At 42.2% G+C, this 19199-nt stretch overlaps 1 protein-coding gene across 5 annotated transcripts in view; it reads left to right on the forward strand.

The window, feature by feature from the left end:
• The window catches only part of LOC147620554 (leucine aminopeptidase 2, chloroplastic-like), a 57472-nt gene that overhangs the window by 13265 nt on the left and 25008 nt on the right, over positions 1–19199 (forward strand). For 2 of the 5 annotated variants that reach the window (XM_086824782.1, XM_086824783.1), the window contains exons 3-7: positions 15396–15469; positions 15584–15695; positions 15825–15953; positions 16237–16387; positions 19025–19110. In XM_086824782.1, coding sequence (XP_086680908.1) covers positions 15396–15469; positions 15584–15695; positions 15825–15953; positions 16237–16387; positions 19025–19110 — 552 coding nt within the window. Of the gene's footprint in view, positions 1–14465; positions 15061–15191; positions 15470–15583; positions 15696–15824; positions 15954–16236; positions 16388–19024; positions 19111–19199 lie in introns of those variants that run through there. The other 3 variants (XM_086824785.1, XM_086824786.1, XM_086824784.1) reach the window with 3 other exon arrangements.

Raw genomic sequence — 19199 nt, forward strand, 5'->3', positions numbered from 1 at the left:
TAGAAAGCTCTATCCTTCATCAAATAGTTTGGCGCCTCCTTTGGAGGAGAGGACTTCTCTGAAAAGTCCAAACTCCACACGGTCCATATGCACTTACAAGATGCCGCCTTGAATTGGTGGCTAAAAGTGGTCCAAGATGGGACCGAGCCTACTTCATGGGCTAATTTCAAAACCATGTTCAACAAGAAGTTCCTTCCTGCAACCTTCGAGGCAGATGTACATAAGGAATGGGATGAAGTAAAGCAAAAGGTGGGAGAAAGTGTGGCAACATATCTTAATAACTTTTCAACCGTCTCATTGAAGTTTACCTCATATACTCCTATCCCACCATTGATGGACATGCGAAAATTTGTCAATGGATTGCAACCAAAGCTTTTGCAAGCAGTCTATATGATGGGACCTAAAACCTTGGAAGAAGCCCAAGACAAAGCCTTGCAAGCCGAATCTCTATATATGCCTTGGATGGTGGGCAAATCAAAGAATGAGAATCGAGACTCGTCCCAAAAGAAGAAGTTCAAAGGGGGATCTCAAGCAAGGAACGAGCCACAAGAAAAGAACAACAAGAATGAGGATAAACCCCCATTGTACCAAAAGAAGCTAACCCGCAAGCAACTTGAGCAGTATGTCAAAGAAGGTGAATGTTTCCTATGTGGAAAGAAAGGACACATGGCTGCAAAATGTCTTGATAACCAAATCAAGAAGCCAAACGGCCCCAAAGTAATGCATTACCTAAAGAACTCCAACATCAAGATGATACACGACTAGAGAAGAGGCAACTCTTCAAAGCTCGGGGCAAAGTGGCAAACCAACCAGTACTTATCCACTTCGATAGTGGTGCTACCCACCACTACATCCATCCACGAGTGGTTGAAGCCATGAACCTCCCTCCGGATAGGTTTGGAACTCCTATTACAGTCAGTGCCGCTTTTGAAGGAATGTCAGCCGAGGTGACTCCTATTTTCGGAAGCTCCACTTATAGATTGGAGATTGTGGATCATGAGAACTTTGTTGTTGGCAAAATTGGACATTGTGATGTGATTTTGGGTATGCCCTGGCATAAGAAGATAGACCCAGCCATTGATTGGGCTGGAAATAAGATAAGGTTTCCTTTTAAAGGCAAGAATGTAACTTTTGATGTAGGAGTTGAGGGGAATTCTATTCCACTCGTTAGTCATGTACAAGTTCCTAAAGCAATAAAGCAATCTATTTCCTTGTACTTGATATATGTAAGAGATCCAAAGGAATCTGAGGGTAATGAGTCACTCTCAACTCTTGATCATGAAAGGAAAGATTTCCTAAAGAAGTATGGGGATTGTTTTGCAGATTCTCTTCCAGGAGAGCTACTTCCAAAGAGACCGGAAGATCATAAGATTGATATCATGCCAGGAAGCTCACCTCTTAACAGACCTCCCTATCGAGTGAGTCAGGCTCAACAAGAGATTATGAAGCAAGTAACTGAGCTTTTGGAAAAGGGTTTGATTCGACCGAGCTCAGCACCTTTTCGTTCCCCGGTCTTATTGGTTCAAAAAAAGGATGGTTCTTGGCATATGTGTATTGATTACAGGGCTCTTAAGAAGATCACTATAAAGAACATGTTTCCTATCCCTAGGATTGATGATATCCTAGATAGACTAGATGGAGCCACTATCTTTAGCAGGATCGATGTGAAGAGTGGTTACCATCAAGTTAGAAATGTTTCAGAAGACATTCATAAGACCACATTGAGGACTACCTTTGGACTATGAGTATTTGGTGATGCCTTTTGGTCTTCCCAATGCCCCGGCTACCTTCAACCGAATGATGGAAAGAATATTTCGAGCATAGAGAAAATTTGAAGCTACTTTCTTTGATGACATTATTGTGCATTCAAAGAATGAAGAACAGCATCGGAAGCACTTGGATATGGTATTTCAGGAATTGCGGAAGCACAAGTTGTATGTGAATGGCAAGAAGAGTGAGTTCTTTTTGTGAGATATTCACTACTTGGGCCATATAGTGTCCAAGGAAGGGGTCCGGATGGACCCAGAAAAGGTCAAGGCTATTGTGGAATGGAAAACGATCTTTGGTCAAGGCTATTGTGGAATGGAAAACGATCTTTGGTCAAGGCTATTGTGGAATGCAAAACGATCTTTGTAGAAGAAGACAATTCCACATGGAATTTCTAGAAGGCTTCAAAACTTTAAAAATCAACCTAGGAGTTGATCTTGCGAGGTGGTGAAAATTGAAGCACAATTCAAAAGAAAGGGAGCAAACTCCAAAGCAGAAGAGGTGATCCCTAAGAAGAAAATGAGAGGGCAAGTGGGAGACTCAAGTGCTAGGCAAAGTATGAGTACACCTCCCATTTCTGACTCGGAGTACTCAATAAATCATGAGCAAGACTACAATGATGATAGCCCCATATAGGATTCCCCATATAGGATTTTGCTGATTTTGATAAAGAAGTTGACCAGTGTGCATGCAGTTCAAAGTTTCCTTGGCTTATGCTCTTATTACAAGAAGTTCATCAAGTGGTTTGTTGTGGTAGCAAGTCCACTACACGATTTGAGAAAGAAAGCCGTGGGATTTTGGTGGGCCAAAGCTGAAAAAGAATCCTTTGAAGCACTAAAGTTTTATGCTAGGAAAGGACTGGTATTGATTATTCCAGATTTGTCGAAGCCATTCATGGTAGAGTGTGATGCTTCAGGAGATTGCATTGGAGCAGTCTTGATCCAAGAGGGCCATGCCGTGGCTTATGAGAGTCGAAGACTTCAAGGAGCCGAAAAGACCGCACCCATATACGAGAAAGAATTGATGGCTATCATTCATGCCTTGAAGATTTGGAAGCACTATCTTATGGGTGTTGAGTTTGTTATCAAGATAGATCATCAAAGTCTTAGGTATTTTATGTCTCAACCTAAGATATCAGAAAAGCATATAAGATGGGCTAGCTATTTGGTCCAATTTCAGTTTCAGATTATGCATACTCATGGGCAAGACAATAAAGTAGTAGATGCTCTATCTCGAAGATCCATGACCCATGCAGTTTCTATGGGATATCATTTGGACTTCACTATGATGAAAGATCTTTATGCTACAGATGAAGGTTTCAAAGACATTTGGGACAGGTTGCAAAATGGAGACTTGGTGACTTCTTATGTCATCAAGGAAGGGTTTCTTATGATGCAAACCCGTTTATGTGTGACCAAGGGTTTGAGACCAAAAGTAATGGAAGAATGCCATGCCCCACCTTGTATGGGACATAGGGGTATCATGACAATAACTCAAGCTTTGGAGAATTATTTCTTTTGGCCTAGCATGAGAAAGGATATTGAGAAATATGTTCGAGAATGTTTAGTTTGTCAGAAGGTCAAGTTTGATCGACAAAAATCCGCAAGATTGTTACAACCTTTGCCAATTCCCAACATTCCATGGGAAAGTATTGCTATGGACTTCATCTTTGGATTGCCAAAGTCAGGATTTGGGAATGATGGAATATGGACTATTATTGACAGGTTTAGTAAGCAAGCCCACTTCATTCGAGTGAAGAAGACCATTCGCACTGATCATATGGCAAGATTGTTTATTCAACAGATTTTCAAGCATCATGGATTACCCAAATCCATTGCAGGGGATAGAGATCCTCGGACTATCAGTTTCTTTTGGAGAGCACTTTTTGACAATATGGGGACAAAGCTGCATCCTCAAACATATGGACAAAGTGAGATTGCAAACCTCACTATTTTGGATATGCTAAAGTGTTATGCTCTCGAAGCAAAGGATCGATGGGAGAATTACTTGCCATGAGTTGAGTTTGCCTATAACAACATTGTTCACTCTTCGACAGGCAAAGCTCCTTTTGAGATTATCTATGGCAAACCATTGTTGTTGCCTATTTTGAAGAGCAAGGAAGAGATCTTCCATGCGGATGAGTTTATTAGAGATTTGGATACGGCCTTTGCATAGGTTCGGAAGGCTATTGAGACATCTTAAGCCAAGCAAAAGAAAGCCGCAGATAAGCACAGAAGGAAGGTCACTTTTGAAGAAGAGAATTGGGTGTTATTGCGATTTGAAAAAGCAAGACTTAGAAAGTCAAAAACTAAGAAGCTCAAGGACCCCAAGCTTGCCCCCAGATATTATGGACCTTTTCAGGTTACCAAGAAGATCAACGATGTATGTTATTGGTTAGACCTTCCAGACCATTGGAGGATACATAATGCCTTCCATGTTAGTTTATTGAAGCCATATACAGGACTACCCCCAGAGGAGCCTGTATTGGAGGATCCACCAGAAGTGGAAGAACAAGAAGAAATCTTACAGCCAAAACAAATTGTATTCCATTCCGTGAGAAAAAGAGGAAGGACAGTGGTCTGGAAATTCCTCTTGAAGTTTAAGAACTATTCGCCTATGGATGTGAAATGGATGCCAGAAGAGTACTTCAAGGACTACCCAGATATTCTTCGAGCTTATGAGGAAGCAGTTGGTCTAGATGTATTTGAAGTACAGGCTTGAAACGTCTTGTGATCAAGATAGATTTAAGAGGGAGGGATTGTACCTCTAGCCCTCTTCATTGTATATATTTATACTGAAATGGAATTGATCATTATCTTACCTATGTAATGGTCTTGATTGGATATACTCTAGTTTGGGTGACAACGATGCCAGAAAGCCCAAGGAGCAAGATTTGTATATGGGAGCCAACGATGCTAGAAGACCCATTGGACGGAAACGATGCTAGATATATTGGACATTCACGGTCGGGAGATCATTGCGATCAGATGGCCTCGATGACTGTATTGGATTTCACAGTCGGGCGGTCATTGCGACCAGATGGCCTAGTTGGTGTCTCATCAAAGAGAACAACTAAATGAGACTAAAAAGTACAATAAACTGATTGTCTTATAGTTATAAGAATTGTAAGAATTGTAGGACTCCGAGATGATACTGAGTAGAAAATACTGGAAAATGTATATCAAGTAGATCCATGTATGTTGATGAGAGAGAGAGAGAGAGAGAGAGAGAGAGAAAGAGAGAGAGAGAGAGAGAGACGCTTGAGTGTGTCTGCTCTACTCTTTCTTCTCACCAATCATGTGGGAGTCATGTCCCTCCCAATCACCATTTGTGAAGGCCTCCAAGATGAGGGGGCCTCCTCCTGCAAAATAAGCCAACTTGTGTGCTTTGGTTGCATGGAGGTACCTTAGGCACCTCTTGAGTGCAATGCCATGGACTTTGCGGGGCTCATGCTGTGCACGGGAAAGAATGTGACCAGTGTAACACACATCCAAACGGGTGCAAGTTATGCAGCACCGAATTTGCCCATATACCTGCAAAATAAGCCAACCTGTGTGCTTTGGTGGCATGGAGGTACCTTAGGCACCTCTTGAGTGCAATGCCATGGACTTTGCGGGGCTCATGCAATGCACGGGAAGGAATGTGACCAATGTAACACACATCCAAATGGGTGCAAGTTATGCAGTACCGAATTTGCCCCAAGTATATGCGCATTTGGAAAATCATGCATGAAGCTCCTATCTACATGAGTGTAGGGTAGATCTTCAAGAGAAAGTTTGGCATTGGTAACCATGGGAGTAGGGGCATAAGATGAATGCGACATGTTGGCATGTGCTAAGATTTCTTCAATGTACTTTTCTTGTGAAAGAGAGATGAAGCTACCATGTGGGTCATGGATAACTTGGATACCAAGGAAGTATTCTATGGGTCTATTATCAGTGATGGGGGATTCACATTGGAACATGCTTTTGGCTAAATGCATCATGTACTCATTGCAGGAGAGGATGGGAATGTCATCAACATAGAGACCTACAAGTGCCCAACCATGACTATGATGCAAGATGTAAAGATTGTGATTGGTGAGAAGCCTTTGCCAGCCCCATGAGAGAAGCGCATCATGCATTCTACGATACCATTGTCGAGGTGATTGCTTCAAGCCATAGATGGGGCGTTGAAGCTTGTAAACAAAATTTAAATGTGATGGAGAGACAAAATAGGGTGGTTGTTGCATGTAAATGTCCTCTTCTAATCTACCATGAAGAAATGTAGTTTTAATATCAATATGATGAAGAGGTAAATTATAGTGTGCTGCTAATGCAACAATCAAGCGGAAGGATGCCATACCCAAGACCGGTGAGAAGGTCTCGGTGTAGTCGATGCCGTATTGCTACGTGAAGCCACGAGCAACCAGTCGTGCCTTGAAACGATCCAGGCTCCCATCAGCTTTAAACTTCTTCTTGAGGAGCCATTTGCATCCCATGATGTTATGGTTGGGCGGCGGTGGCACAAGAGCCCAAGTGTGCTGATCTTGGAGAGCTTCCATTTCTTGACTCATGGCTTCAATCCATTCAGCCAAATGGGCGCTTTTGCGATAGCTTCGGAGACTAAGGGGCATTGTGGGTTTTCAAGAAGCTTGGGTGGAGACCGAGGGGCATTGCTAACACCATCTATTGTACTTGCTATACCGGCTGAATGGAGAGCTAAACCTGTTGTACCAACTCTATTGCATAGAAGACCCGTGGTTTTTGGGGAAGAATCAGTACCCACATTAAACCTTAGCTTCGGAGACTAAGGGGCATTGTGGGTTTTCAAGAAGCTTGGGCGGAGACTGAGGGGCATTGCTATACCATCTATTGTACTTGCTGTACCGGCTGAATGGAGAGCTAAACCTGTTGTACCAACTCTATTGCATAGAAGACTCGTGGTTTTTGGGGAAGAATCAGTACCCACATTAAACCTTAGGCTTTACACCTTATCCATTTAACCTTGCTCTAAGTAATATGCACTCTTACATTTACAAGTGCCAAGGCTAATGCTTTCACAGCTAAGTACATGCTTGATTTTAATTTGCATGGGAATTATTTTGGTAAAATATTTACCCATAATCTTTGGAACGGGATGGTTTGTAATAAAGTAGCAACTTTATTAGTTAGGTTTAGGACTATGGCCATTGGGCTCAAGTATAAAAGGGCACATGGACTCTCATTTATATCTTTTGATCATTTGACATTTGAATGAACCATGGAACCTTGAGCTACCACACTTTGGCTTGTGGAAGGCTAATTCCATTATCATGGTGGGAGATTAAACAACTTAGGCATTATGTGTGCTGTGTGTGTGATTCTTGCTAATTGCATGCTAGTATACATGATTTAATCTTGTTTAATCTTGCCTTAGTCTTGCATTAGTGATTCTCCATTTCATTCACAGCCAGCATTTATTTAGTGTTCCGGCTGAATTTTATGGTTGCCTCATGTTGGCTTGTGTTATGGCATTTGTATATGGATAATCCGGCATCTCCCGTGGGGAGAGTAAGGCCCTCAAAGCTTGTACATGATATTATTCTCCTTGGGTAATAAAATACTCCACAGGGGGGGGGTCGGCATATTCCGGCCTCTAGGCGGTGTCACATGAGCTCCGCTTTCAGCATTTGTGGATGTTTTGTCCAACTTTTATGTTTTATGCAAAGTGATGATGGATATGTGTTAAGGCTGTGGCCGATTTTAGTATTTAATTGCATTAATAGTCACGTGTGTTCCGAAACCCCGGAAGTTACACCTAAGTCCTACTTGTGTGAAGCCATGTCAAGTCCAAGCAGATGAGGCGGTCGATATCTTGCTGGGAGGGATTAAAGGGGGAAGAGGCGGTCCATCTAAAGGCCATGCATGTACGAGTAGATGATCTTTGAGTTTTAGGACCTGCCCACGGCCCTCCTGTGCAACCTTTCTAGAAGAGTCAAATGCCATCCTTGGAATACGATTTGTCCAATGTGTACAGACATGGTTGTTTTCGTACGGCATACGACGGCTTATCGTACAGAATAATGTACGGTACTACCATATGGACTCGTACGAATTTTTTCAGTTTTTTTTTGAATTTTTTTTTTTCAAAAAATTTTTTCCCCAAAAAAATTACTTTTTTTGGGAGGTAATGTTTTTTTTTTTTTTTGGCTTATCTATGGCTGTTTGAGCTTCCTCTGTACTATAATGCTTCCCTCCTTTTTAAAATACTCCATATTTGGAATTGGAAATACCTAAGTTTATAAGTATTTTTTTAAAACACCATATTTTATCATACGATAAGAATTTTTTTAATCTTTTACCGTATTTCCCCGTACGGTATCGTACCTGACAACTATGTGTGTAGATAGGAAATGTAGGTGAGGGCATTAATGACCAATGGTGCTGTCCCAAACTCAAATGAGGCTATCTCATGTAGTCTCTGTATGTGTCTCTGTGTGTGTGTGTGTGTGAGAGAGAGAGAGAGAGAGAGAGAGAGAGAGAGAGAGAGAGAGATTTAAGCATCTACTAAAGACCCAATGGGCCTCTGACTCCAAAGTGATACAATAATGTCCATGGCATATCTTATCATGGAATGGAAAATAAAATAGAATCAAAACAAAGCTATCTCACTGTGCATGAGCATGAAAGCATGTAAGAAGATGACTGCTGCACTAAGGGTGTCATAATACCATAGTCACCAGAAACGGGAAACGGGAACAGAAACGACACTTCCTCGGAAGTGAAAATGGGTAGGAAACAGCACATATACTTGATTAATTAATTACCGAACCAAAACTAGTAATTACAAACTCAACAGCCATACATTCTCAAATTTGCATAAAAGAGCACACATTTAGAGCAAAAAAAGAAAGGACACCTGAAGATCAAGTCAATTTCCTGTTAAATTTAGAATACAAAGTACGAAGAAAATACATCAGCCAAGTTTGGAACTCATGAGTAGACTTAAACTTGCGAGAGATGCACATCATTTGAGCACAGATCATCATAGCCTAGGAAGTCATTGGAGAAATCCCTTGCTTCGCCGAACTAGCTATCGGGTCATGCAGTAAAGTGGCTGTTCCTCTACCTCTGAACCTTTCTCATCCCACTCTGACCAATGCTTCCAAGATTGGGGGTTCTCATAACACTCAAGAAGACGCAAATTGGCGCTCACAAAAATTAGATCATTGGTCTTTTGAGTGCCAAGCCGGTTTCGCTTCTTTGAAGTGATATGGCTAAATGAGCTCCATAGTTGCTCCAAACAAGAGGAACTGACCGCCTGGCTTAGAATCTTGATGGCCAACTGTTGCAACTCTGGAGTGTCTGCCCCATAGTCCTCCCACCAAACACATGGATCAGTGATGAAACAATCTCTCAAAGCATTGGCTCTTCCAAACCTCCTCCTGCAAGCCCTGTATTATGCTAGCTGATCCTTGATAATTCTTTTCTTTGCAATGTTAGGCTCAAGTCTCTCCAAAACTATGTCCCTGTTGGAGAAATCATAGTCAAAGAGTGTGTTCTAGTGTGTACTAGGAACTAGTTTATGAGTCTTTGTGTGAGAGAGTGCCACGTGGCACTTTGGGAGTTACCCATATCCATATGGTACTTGAGTGTGTGTGTTCACTCTATAAGAGTGATGCACTTTCTTGTGTGTCACATCAATCAAATCAAGCTATCTTGGTCTACATGTAAGTACTTGTTCATTGCTTTCATTTCCTTTCATTTTCATTTCATTATGTTTGCCATCTTTCCTTTCTGCACCTAGAGTTAGCTTGCTCTCCTGTTCCAACATGGTATCAGAGCCATGCTTCTCCATGGGCAACCCTTGGGGGTGAAGGCCGACCCACAAATGGAAGTTGGTCTTCCTCCTTTGGTTGTTCATCTCCAAGCTAACTCATCCTCATCGAACGCTTCATCCTCATCCATCGCTAACTCATCCTCATCCATCGCTTCATCCTCATCGATCGCCGCTGAGCATAGGTGAAGTGCCACATCCATCGCCACCAACCTCTTATTTGGTTCCACTCTTTGACTAACTGAACGCTGCTGCTGAGCATGTGAAGCGCAGTTTCTGCTGAACGCCTACACAACCAGGTGGTGCTACTATAGAGAGATCCACCGCTGTCATTGTGCAGCCTCCTCTGCCCGCCCAACCGGTGGTGCCACTACGCAAAGACCCGCCACTGATGTCCTTGCGCTAGCTCAGCCATTTGTTTGGGATAAGTTTCACAACCTTTAATTCTTGGCTTCACACTTCACCACCCACAGATAGGGGTGCTTTCACATGAAGCAAAACTCCATTGCAAAAACAATAAGTTTTTCAGTTCAGATTTCAGTCTCATGACTTCGCTATCATCTAGTACATTGTTCATGGATAAGTTCAAGGGGGAAGGCTTTCCCACATGGCAAACCAAGATGCAACTGCTACTTATGCGTGAAGGAGTCTGCGAAGTTGAGAACGACACAATTGATGCACTTGATCAGCCACAAAGAAAAATTTGGAAGCAGCAAAATGCAAAAGCCCTTGCTCTCATTGGTCTCTGCTTGGCGGACTCTCTCATTCATCACGTCGACTTTACATCCACGACTAAGGAGATCTGGCATCGATTGGAGAGCATCTTTGGTAACAAGGTCACTAATTCCAAAGTTTTGCTGAAATTGAAGTTTTATGAGCTGAAAATGCAAGACAATGAAGAGCTAAGTGATCATCTCTCCAAATTTAATTCTCTTGTTCAACAATTATCAAGTTTGAAGTGTTCTCCATATGATGAGGACAAGATGGCAGTACTAATCAAAAGCATGCAAGGCATTTCTCGCTTTGAGCAGACCATTGAAGTATTACGCCTGGCCGCTACTACATATGATGACTTGGTTGCTCTTCTCATTGAGAAAGACTGCCGGAACAAGGAAACAACTTCTACATCCTTGACGTCAAGCACTGAAAGAGACGCTTATCTCCGCCAGCAGATGGAAAGCCAACAAGAACATCATCTACAGATACTGTAAGCGGAAGGTCATATTGAAGCCAATTGCTTCAAGAAGAAGTAGAAAGAACAAGAACAACACCATGCTAATCTTTGTTTTGCTGATGAACCACCAGACGAGCTTCCTGAAGATCATGCACTTTCTGCCCATGTCACCCTCGATGAGGATGACAGATTATTGTTTCTGATTTCTTATGTGTGTATGGGTGCTTTTCCCTTGCATTATGCATAAAATGGATGAAATAAATAGTGTGATGGTCAATAAGGGTCCTCTGCCCTGGGTTGTCTCCCAAAAACGTGTATTGTTTCTACTTTGATATGAAGTATTGACACCCAGTTCAGAGTAAGGGGGGGGGGGTGACGAGTGATGGTTCTCACTGTTGGTGGAAAGCTGACTGAGTAGTCACTGACACATGGGAGGTGTTGGTCAGTTGGACTGGCTCTTTGCAGTATTGCGGTGGAGGGGGGATCGGTTTACTCCTTGCGTATTGGGTCTCACACTCTTTGCTCTGAGGGGGGATGTTGGAGAAATTATAGTCAAAGAGTGTGTTCTAGTGTGTACTAGGAACTAGTTTATGAGTCTTTGTGTGAGAGAGTGCCACGTGTCACTTTGGGAGTTATCCCATAAGCATATGGTACTTGAGTGTGTGTGTTCACTCTATAAGAGTGATGTACTTTCTTGTGTGTCACATTAATCAAATCAAGCTATCTCGGTCTACATGTAAGTACTTGTTCATTGCTTTCATTTCCTTTCATTTCCATTTCATTATGTTTGCCATCTTTCCTTTCTGCACCTAGAGTTAGTTTGCTCTGCTGTTCCCACAGTCCCATCCATCTGCCATCTCCGAATCTTTGTATTGATTGCCTGTTTGAAACTAGGGGTCGATCATAAAACCTGCTGCATGCATTGGTGAATGGTATATATCCCATCTATCCTAGCATAGCTTCGTTAAAATCTAGTTCCTATGTTCATCTGGCTTGATGTGCTCCAACTTTTCCACCATCTTGTCCGTCCCTTGGTAAATCTTTCCAAGTTGAAGTGAATTTGTCATCCTCAACAAGTGGATGATTGGCCTTCCCAAAGCTATGATCCGTCTCACCTGCTCCCAGCAAAGACGGTCTCTGATATGCGACATGTCTTCTCTATAGCAGTTCTAGACAAAGTATGCCTCTCATACTCATCACTCACCATCAACTGCTTTAGGGCACGACACTTGTTAAGAGACTGCAACACGAGGAAGTTGTATCCGAAGCGAGTGCATGTGTAACATGTAGCGGAAGTATTCGTAATTAAGGATCCTATCACACAAGTCTCACACCGCCTTTTGTATCTTGAGTTTCGCGAGTTTAGCAATCCACTTTTATGACTTCAAACTTTAAGAGATTTAGAGAGCGAGAGAGATAAACTATACACTGTATGGGGTCCTGAATTGCCCACTGAAGGACCCCCTATCCTGTTACCGGAATAGTATTTGCTTTATTACTTTGAAGAGACTGACTTTAGATTGACGATAAGCCAAACACAAGATCTCGGAGGACCAAGAGTCGGGCTGAATTGTACACGGCTGTAGAAGCACCAATGATGTCCAATCTCAAGCCTATGCACTCTTCCCAATGGAATGAGGGAAGGCTGTAAATCTGAGGCTGAGGTATGGGATGATTGGGACTGTTTCTAGGCTGTGAATGAATGCTGAGTTTTACCTTCACCAAAGTGCTATAGCAAAATGATGAAGATATGTATGTTGAAAACTGTATGTGTGCTGAAAACGCAAGGTACTGAATTGCTTCTATGCTGCGTTTTGATGATGGATGACGGAATGCTTCATGCGTTGATGCTCCTTGTGCTGTGGACTGAAAACGCTGAAGGTTGAGGTAATCTAGGGCTGAATGATCAATTGCTTATGCTCCTTGTGTGAAGGCTCCCGTTTGATGGCTGATTATGAGATGACTAGAATGAGTGCTATGGAATGCTATTTATATGCACAAGTGCTGGTCGGCTGGCATTTAATGCTGGCCGACTGTAGCATAAAGTGCTACATGATTTGTTCATTTCAAATAATGATATTTAAATGCTGTAAATTATGGAAAAAATGCCAGATAAATGCTAATAAATATCCTAAAAATACTAGATGCTATTTCAAGGCTTCTACAATGGTCTATATGCAATGGAGGAATGATATGCAATATGCAGAGTGCTTTCTAATGCAAACCCTAAGGTTTCTACTGACTCTACATGCATGAATGAATCTCTTCAAGTGGGTTAAGGGACTTGACTGACTGACTGACTCTTTATGGTTGAGGAATGACCTACATAGCTTGTGCTTGACATATCCTGGACTGAGGATTACAATGGGGTCACGTATGATAATTATCATCCTAAAGGATACTAATACTGTACAATGTTGCACTGATGATGATGAGCCATCTTGTCACCCTGCACTACAGTGTAGAGTGCATGTGATAGCCCGAATACTTGTGCAATTCTCTAGATAACTTCTTCCTGAACTCAGCCAGCAAGAAAGTGTGGCTATAAATGAAGGATATGATCTGGGTGGCTTGCTCTATGATGGGAGCAATCCACTTCAACTTCCCAATGTCCTTGAGAAGATTGTTGAGGCAATGGGCCATGCATACGGAAAATGTGATACGTGGAAACCTGTCAGTCAACAATCTGACGCCTACCTTGTTGGCATTCTCTCCATTAGCTACAAACCGGATCACCTTGTCTTCACCCACCGTGCCTGTATGGTTGCTGACCACTCCTGGAAAAGTGCTTTTGTACTCTTCCTTGTCTTGGATGCATCATGCGATGAGATAAAGATTGCTCTCTGGAATAGGCAATGACACCATGAATGGATCTGGACTGATTGTTGCTCCACCCATGTGCAATAAGTGTGATGCCATTCTTGTCCCAAGAGGACCTAACAATCTCTGTAGCTGCAGCAACTGTGTCCTTCTCCTTCTCTAGTAAGGTGGTTCTCAATGCCTCTGATGATGGAGGAGTGTAGGTGGATCCAAACTCTACAATCTTACGCACCACGTCCTTGAAGTGGAACCTACGAGCAGCCTAAAAGGCAATGGCGTCATGGTAGAAGAAGCGCGCAACACTACCGTCCACCCCCTCCTTCTTTGGGTCCCATCTACTCTGAAGCGCTCAACACGCATGAACGACAACCACAACGCCACTCATAGAACGCCATTGGTGCTAACTATTCAATGCAGCACAATAAGAAGAAGAGGGATTAATTGAAAAACAAGGTTCATTTATTCTAAAAGGGCTTGCAGCAGGAAGCATTATATAAGAAAAAAACTGGGCAATTTAATTAAGATGCTTCCCATCTATTTTATATGGACTTGCTTGAATGGTCATTTAATAAACTTCAATGGTTATTTAAAAAAAATTAAGTGAATGCGATTGCTTTGCTCCGACTTCGGCCTTGCCCCGCAGAGTAAAAGAGAGACAGAGAGAGAGAGAGGTGAGTGCTTGAGCTTTGGGTTTTGATACTCTGCTCTTGGAACGTGTTTGCAAGTACAGAAGAAGCAAGTATTGCAGGCTTATACGGTACTGTACCTGTACGTTTCTTCTAGTCGTTAGCATCCAACATTTTCTTCTAGTCATTAGCATGGCCAACGTTTCAATTTTTTTAATGTTCCCTAAATTAGCTCACACATGTTCCTACAATCAGCATGTTGGGGCGCAGGCATGTTGGTGAGGCAACGTTTATATTTATTTTTTAAAGATTCACAAATCAAGTTGGGCAGGCAATGGGCAACTCTTTTTTTTTTGGCCAACGTTTATTTATTTTTTGCCGCATGGCATGGGATATCATTAGGAAATGGTGTGCTAGACGGCTGCTTCGGTCCATTTCTTGTGAGGAGCTACATGGTGATCATTTCCCTGTTTCTGCCCGTTTCCACCTTTTAAGCGAGGGGAAACGGCATTTCTTCATTTCAGGGGGCCGTTTCCCCCGTTTCCTGTGACTATGCATGATACAATCACACATGGCTTTGTCAGAGAAGAACTCTAAATATCACGTAGCATCTGCTCCTCAGTTCTGGCAAATAAGAATCTCTGGGTCATGAGGAGCAGGTGGTTCTGCATCGTGATGCCTGTATGATCATGGCTACCTGTCTCTATCGCTTTGTTGGAGATCGTCTTGTACAGGGCCTTGGACACCTGATCTCTGTCACTTTGATAGGAACATCCTCCCTGTTTATGGATGGGAGCAGTGGAATGTCTCCAGAGAGGACACCCACTTTCTATCATAGGTACCCAACACTGAGATCTACACCAAACTATACACTCAGTAAGTAGCAAATGCTAGAGTTGAACTTGCCAAGGTTCCATCACTCAAGAAGACTTTGGAAGTCTCTCATTAATGTTTTTGGCAACATTAGGGGTTGACACGTGCTTAGGTTTGAATGTTTTGATATGCAGATATACCAGGTTGTCTTACATGATTTTAATGCTGCCATGTTTGGAACACAAACACCAAAAAGTTGTTTAATATTGTTGTCTTTTTACATTATGAGCTGCGACACCATGAAATAAACCACCTTGAAACTTTTGTTTTCTTGATCCGGCTTTTGAGTACCAACTTTGGACTTCCCAAATAACAAAACACCCACAAACAATTCACAGATGTTTGAGGATGATTTCAAAGGGTTGCTGGGTCAATTATCAACAATACGGCTATCTCATGGGAATGTAAAGAGGTAGGTTCAAACCAATATATGCCTAATATGGGGAAAACTTTTATTACTAATTATTTTCATGCTGAATGATCTTTGATTTCTATTCTGGTGAGTACATGATGCTTTGTATTTCAGGATTGCATTGGTGGGCCTGGGTAGATCATATTCGGTTCTAGATGCAGTTTATGCTTCCGATTCATGGCGTGTTTTGGGTTCTACAGCAGCTCGTTTGGCAAAACAGTCAAAGGTTATAGACGTTATTAAAACTGCTACAATCACAATTCCATTTTATTAAAACTTAAATCAAGAAAAATTGTGACTAGAGACTTTTGTGCAAATTAAGTTTATTATCCATAATGACAACATGATCTTTCAGTTATGCAGTTTGGGGGTTGCAATAGTGGATACAGATTTTATGACTGAAGAATCCAAGATAGCAGCAATTGAAGCTATAGCATCTGGTGCAATATTAGGGACATACGAGGACACTCGTTTCAAATCAGAGGTTGAACTACTGTTTTGACAGCATAGTTGATTGTTTTTGAAGTGGTAATTTCATAGCATTTGTACTGGCCAATTTCAGGTTCACGCACACTCGCACATTTACATACATAGATGCATAGTATGTATGTGCAGTACTTACATCTGTCCATTCATAGAAGCATAGATACATCCTTCCATACATCCATACGTGCACGCGCATGCACATGCACATAAATATGTGCATGTATATAAATATGTTCTTCACCTTACTTTACTTGCAAGTATAATCTGCGCCAACGTTGTAGGCAAGGCCATCAAAGTTGGAAAGTGTAGCAATCATATCTCTTGGAACTGGAAGTGAACGAGATGAAGCTTTGAGAAGCACTGTTTGCACTACCGCAGGGGTGATCATAGCAAAGCAGCTTGTTGCAGCTCCAGCCAATGTTATGACACCAGGTATTCTGTCTTTTTCCCCATGCTGTAAACAAGGGATTTCATGTTCTATGCCATGCGGTATTAATTAGAGTCAGATGGTTTAAGTTTCTTAAAAATGGAAGAATTCAGCTTCATGTCATGCACATGTATTGCACTTGTAAAGATACATGAAAACCACCTAATACCTAATCTTTGTCCTCCTTTCACTTCCACGGAAATAATCTTATCTATGTAACTTAGCCCTAATATACTTGTTTTGTGCTCTTGACAGAGAAGCAACCCTATTATGGCTCTGCAGGTTTTCGTGCAAAACGGGTTCCAATGATCACTTCATTGCATCGCAAATGAGCCTAAACTTATCCCAAAGCAAGGCTGGAGATCCCACTAATCTCTTCACAAATCTTTTAAAAAAATAATGACGATAATCCATTATCCAAACTCAACTCCTATTCATCAAGCATAAGTCAAAGCCAATTATCAAACTAGCACGCTATGTACATAAGCTCCATGGTCTCAAGAAATCTGGGAGGAAAACCTTGTCCACTATCATGCTCTATTCTATGTGTGTTCAAAATGACTCATTATAATGACCCCGTGCCTTCACACTCCCTGGTTTTGACCCTTTTGATCGCTTTTTCCCATTGCCTTGGCACTTTGTGTGCCCTTGCTTCTTTGCCTTGTCCTGGATCCTTTTTTGCACTCGATTGACACACTCCTATGGACATTTGGGCACAATCCGAATGCCATCATCTGGTGTCCAGGAGAAATAGATCGTTTGACTGTTGAATCCCACACCTTTGGTTGTCCATATGCACTACTTTTCCACTGTGCTACGTGGTCACCTTCTTTGTGCTCCTTGCAGCTCTGTTCTCCCTCCTTGCTGGCTGTGCTTATCAGTGGAAATTTTTGTTTGCTCTATGGACATTTGGGCACAATCCGAATGCCATCATCTGGTGTCCAGGAGAAATAGATCGTTTGACTGTTGAATCCCACACCTTTGGTTGTCCATATGCACTACTTTTCCACTGTGCTACGTGGTCACCTTCTTTGTGCTCCTTGCAGCTCTGTTCTCCCTCCTTGCTGGCTGTGCTTATCAGTGGAAATTTTTGTTTGCTCCTTTCTTTAACCATTATGCTGCCTTGTTGCCAAAGATATGGTTGCAGATTTCTATGGCTGCTTTGGGCGTCTTTCATGGCATATATCTTCTTTAATCTCCTTCGTGCATCTTCATCAGGGTTCACCCGAGGTGACTACACTTTTGGCTTCTCTATAATGGGCAGATTATACTCTTTGAATCACCTTTCATATCAATCTAACTTTACAATACATTCTTCTACCTGCTCTTCGACCCATGTGAATAGCTACCTCTGTGTATGCCTTGGCAATTGCACCATCTTCACCCTTCCCTCGACCTCTTCTGACTGGTTTGCATGATCATTATCTTTGCACTTGTCCTCCTCCGGGGCATAGGATTCTAGCAAGTCTTCTTCCTGTTCTTCGTCACTCAATCCGGCCATCCCTCTTTTTCATTGAGTGGGTCTTCCACTTGTTCCAGCTGTTTGGCATCCTCTTTCTTTGCATTGCCAAGGCCCTTAGGCATCTTCTAGGCATTGACTACGATGAACTCTTCATCTTCCAGCTAGCTATCAAGCTATGCAGCTTCGTTCTCTTGCTTTTGGGTTTCTACCCTCAGGTGGACGGTTTGCATTGTGCCATTGGAGCTTTCATCTTCTTTCTCACTCTTCCGTGACTAACTAGCAGCTCCCCCTCTTCATCGTTATCTCAGCCTTGTTCGGGTTTCATTACTGCATCTAGCCCATGCACACCTAGGTCCTTGGTACTTGCATTTCCATCCTCTTGCATGACATTTTCTTGCATCTCAGATTGGTCCTATAGAGCTTGCTCTTCCTCCTCATCGGTGGGCGTTTCTGGCTCTTCTGATGCATCCTTGCATGGGCTCCTTTTCATCCCCTGATAGTTGTTGCACTTGGCTATCATTTTCCTTGGACTTTCTCTTCTGCATTCTAGGCCACCTCTATCTGCATGTGCATATCCTCTTTTGGCTTACTGAGACCATGATTCAAAATGTGCCTGTAGATTTCCAAGCATGATTTGGAGTAGATCTTGTTGTTGGCAAGCCTTTATTGTAGCTACTTTAGCATGGGCATTTTGGTAAAACTATTGTATTTTGTTGTGGGATGTTTTATTGCTCAGAACGTCCCCCTTGCGTTACTCTAGATTAATCAGCCACAACAGGATAGTTTCTTGACCATTCAACTTGGATAAAAACTAGAGGGGTGTATGGATTGGACAATAAGGACCTAGTCAAGCTGAGCCAGTAGAGGGCAAGAGACCCTTGAAGTTAAAAGTGGTGAATATGGGGACTACATGTTTTACAGTACAAGAAATAGTTATTAACTGTTCATTTGGTCACTGATTATTAGCCATATATATATATATACAGTCCTTGCTAATGGAGTGAGGTGCTAGTTCTATGCTTGCTAGGCATTTTGCATGTGTACACACGTGCTCATGTATGCATGGAAGATTCAAGGAACGTGAAGACAATTAACGTTATATCTCATTGACTTGATGCTATCAATTATACTTGCTGTATGCTCAAAGTTTGTGTCTTCATTTCCGGCATAATCATATCAGGTGCTCTTGCTGATGTTGCAATCAGCATTGCTATGGTTTATAGGGATGTTCTTTCAACAACCATTCTGGAACGGCACGAGTGTGAGGTAAATTTAGTGCCTCAAATAAGCTTCTTGTGGTCTGCAACTTGGGTTTTCCCTCCAATAAGCTTGTTTCATGCCTTTGCTCTTTCTAG

The sequence above is a fragment of the Cibotium barometz genome, chromosome 31, assembly GCF_041138505.1.
Source record: "Cibotium barometz isolate CiBa-2024 chromosome 31, ASM4113850v1, whole genome shotgun sequence".
In the NCBI taxonomy this organism is placed as follows: Eukaryota; Viridiplantae; Streptophyta; class Polypodiopsida; order Cyatheales; family Cibotiaceae; genus Cibotium; species Cibotium barometz.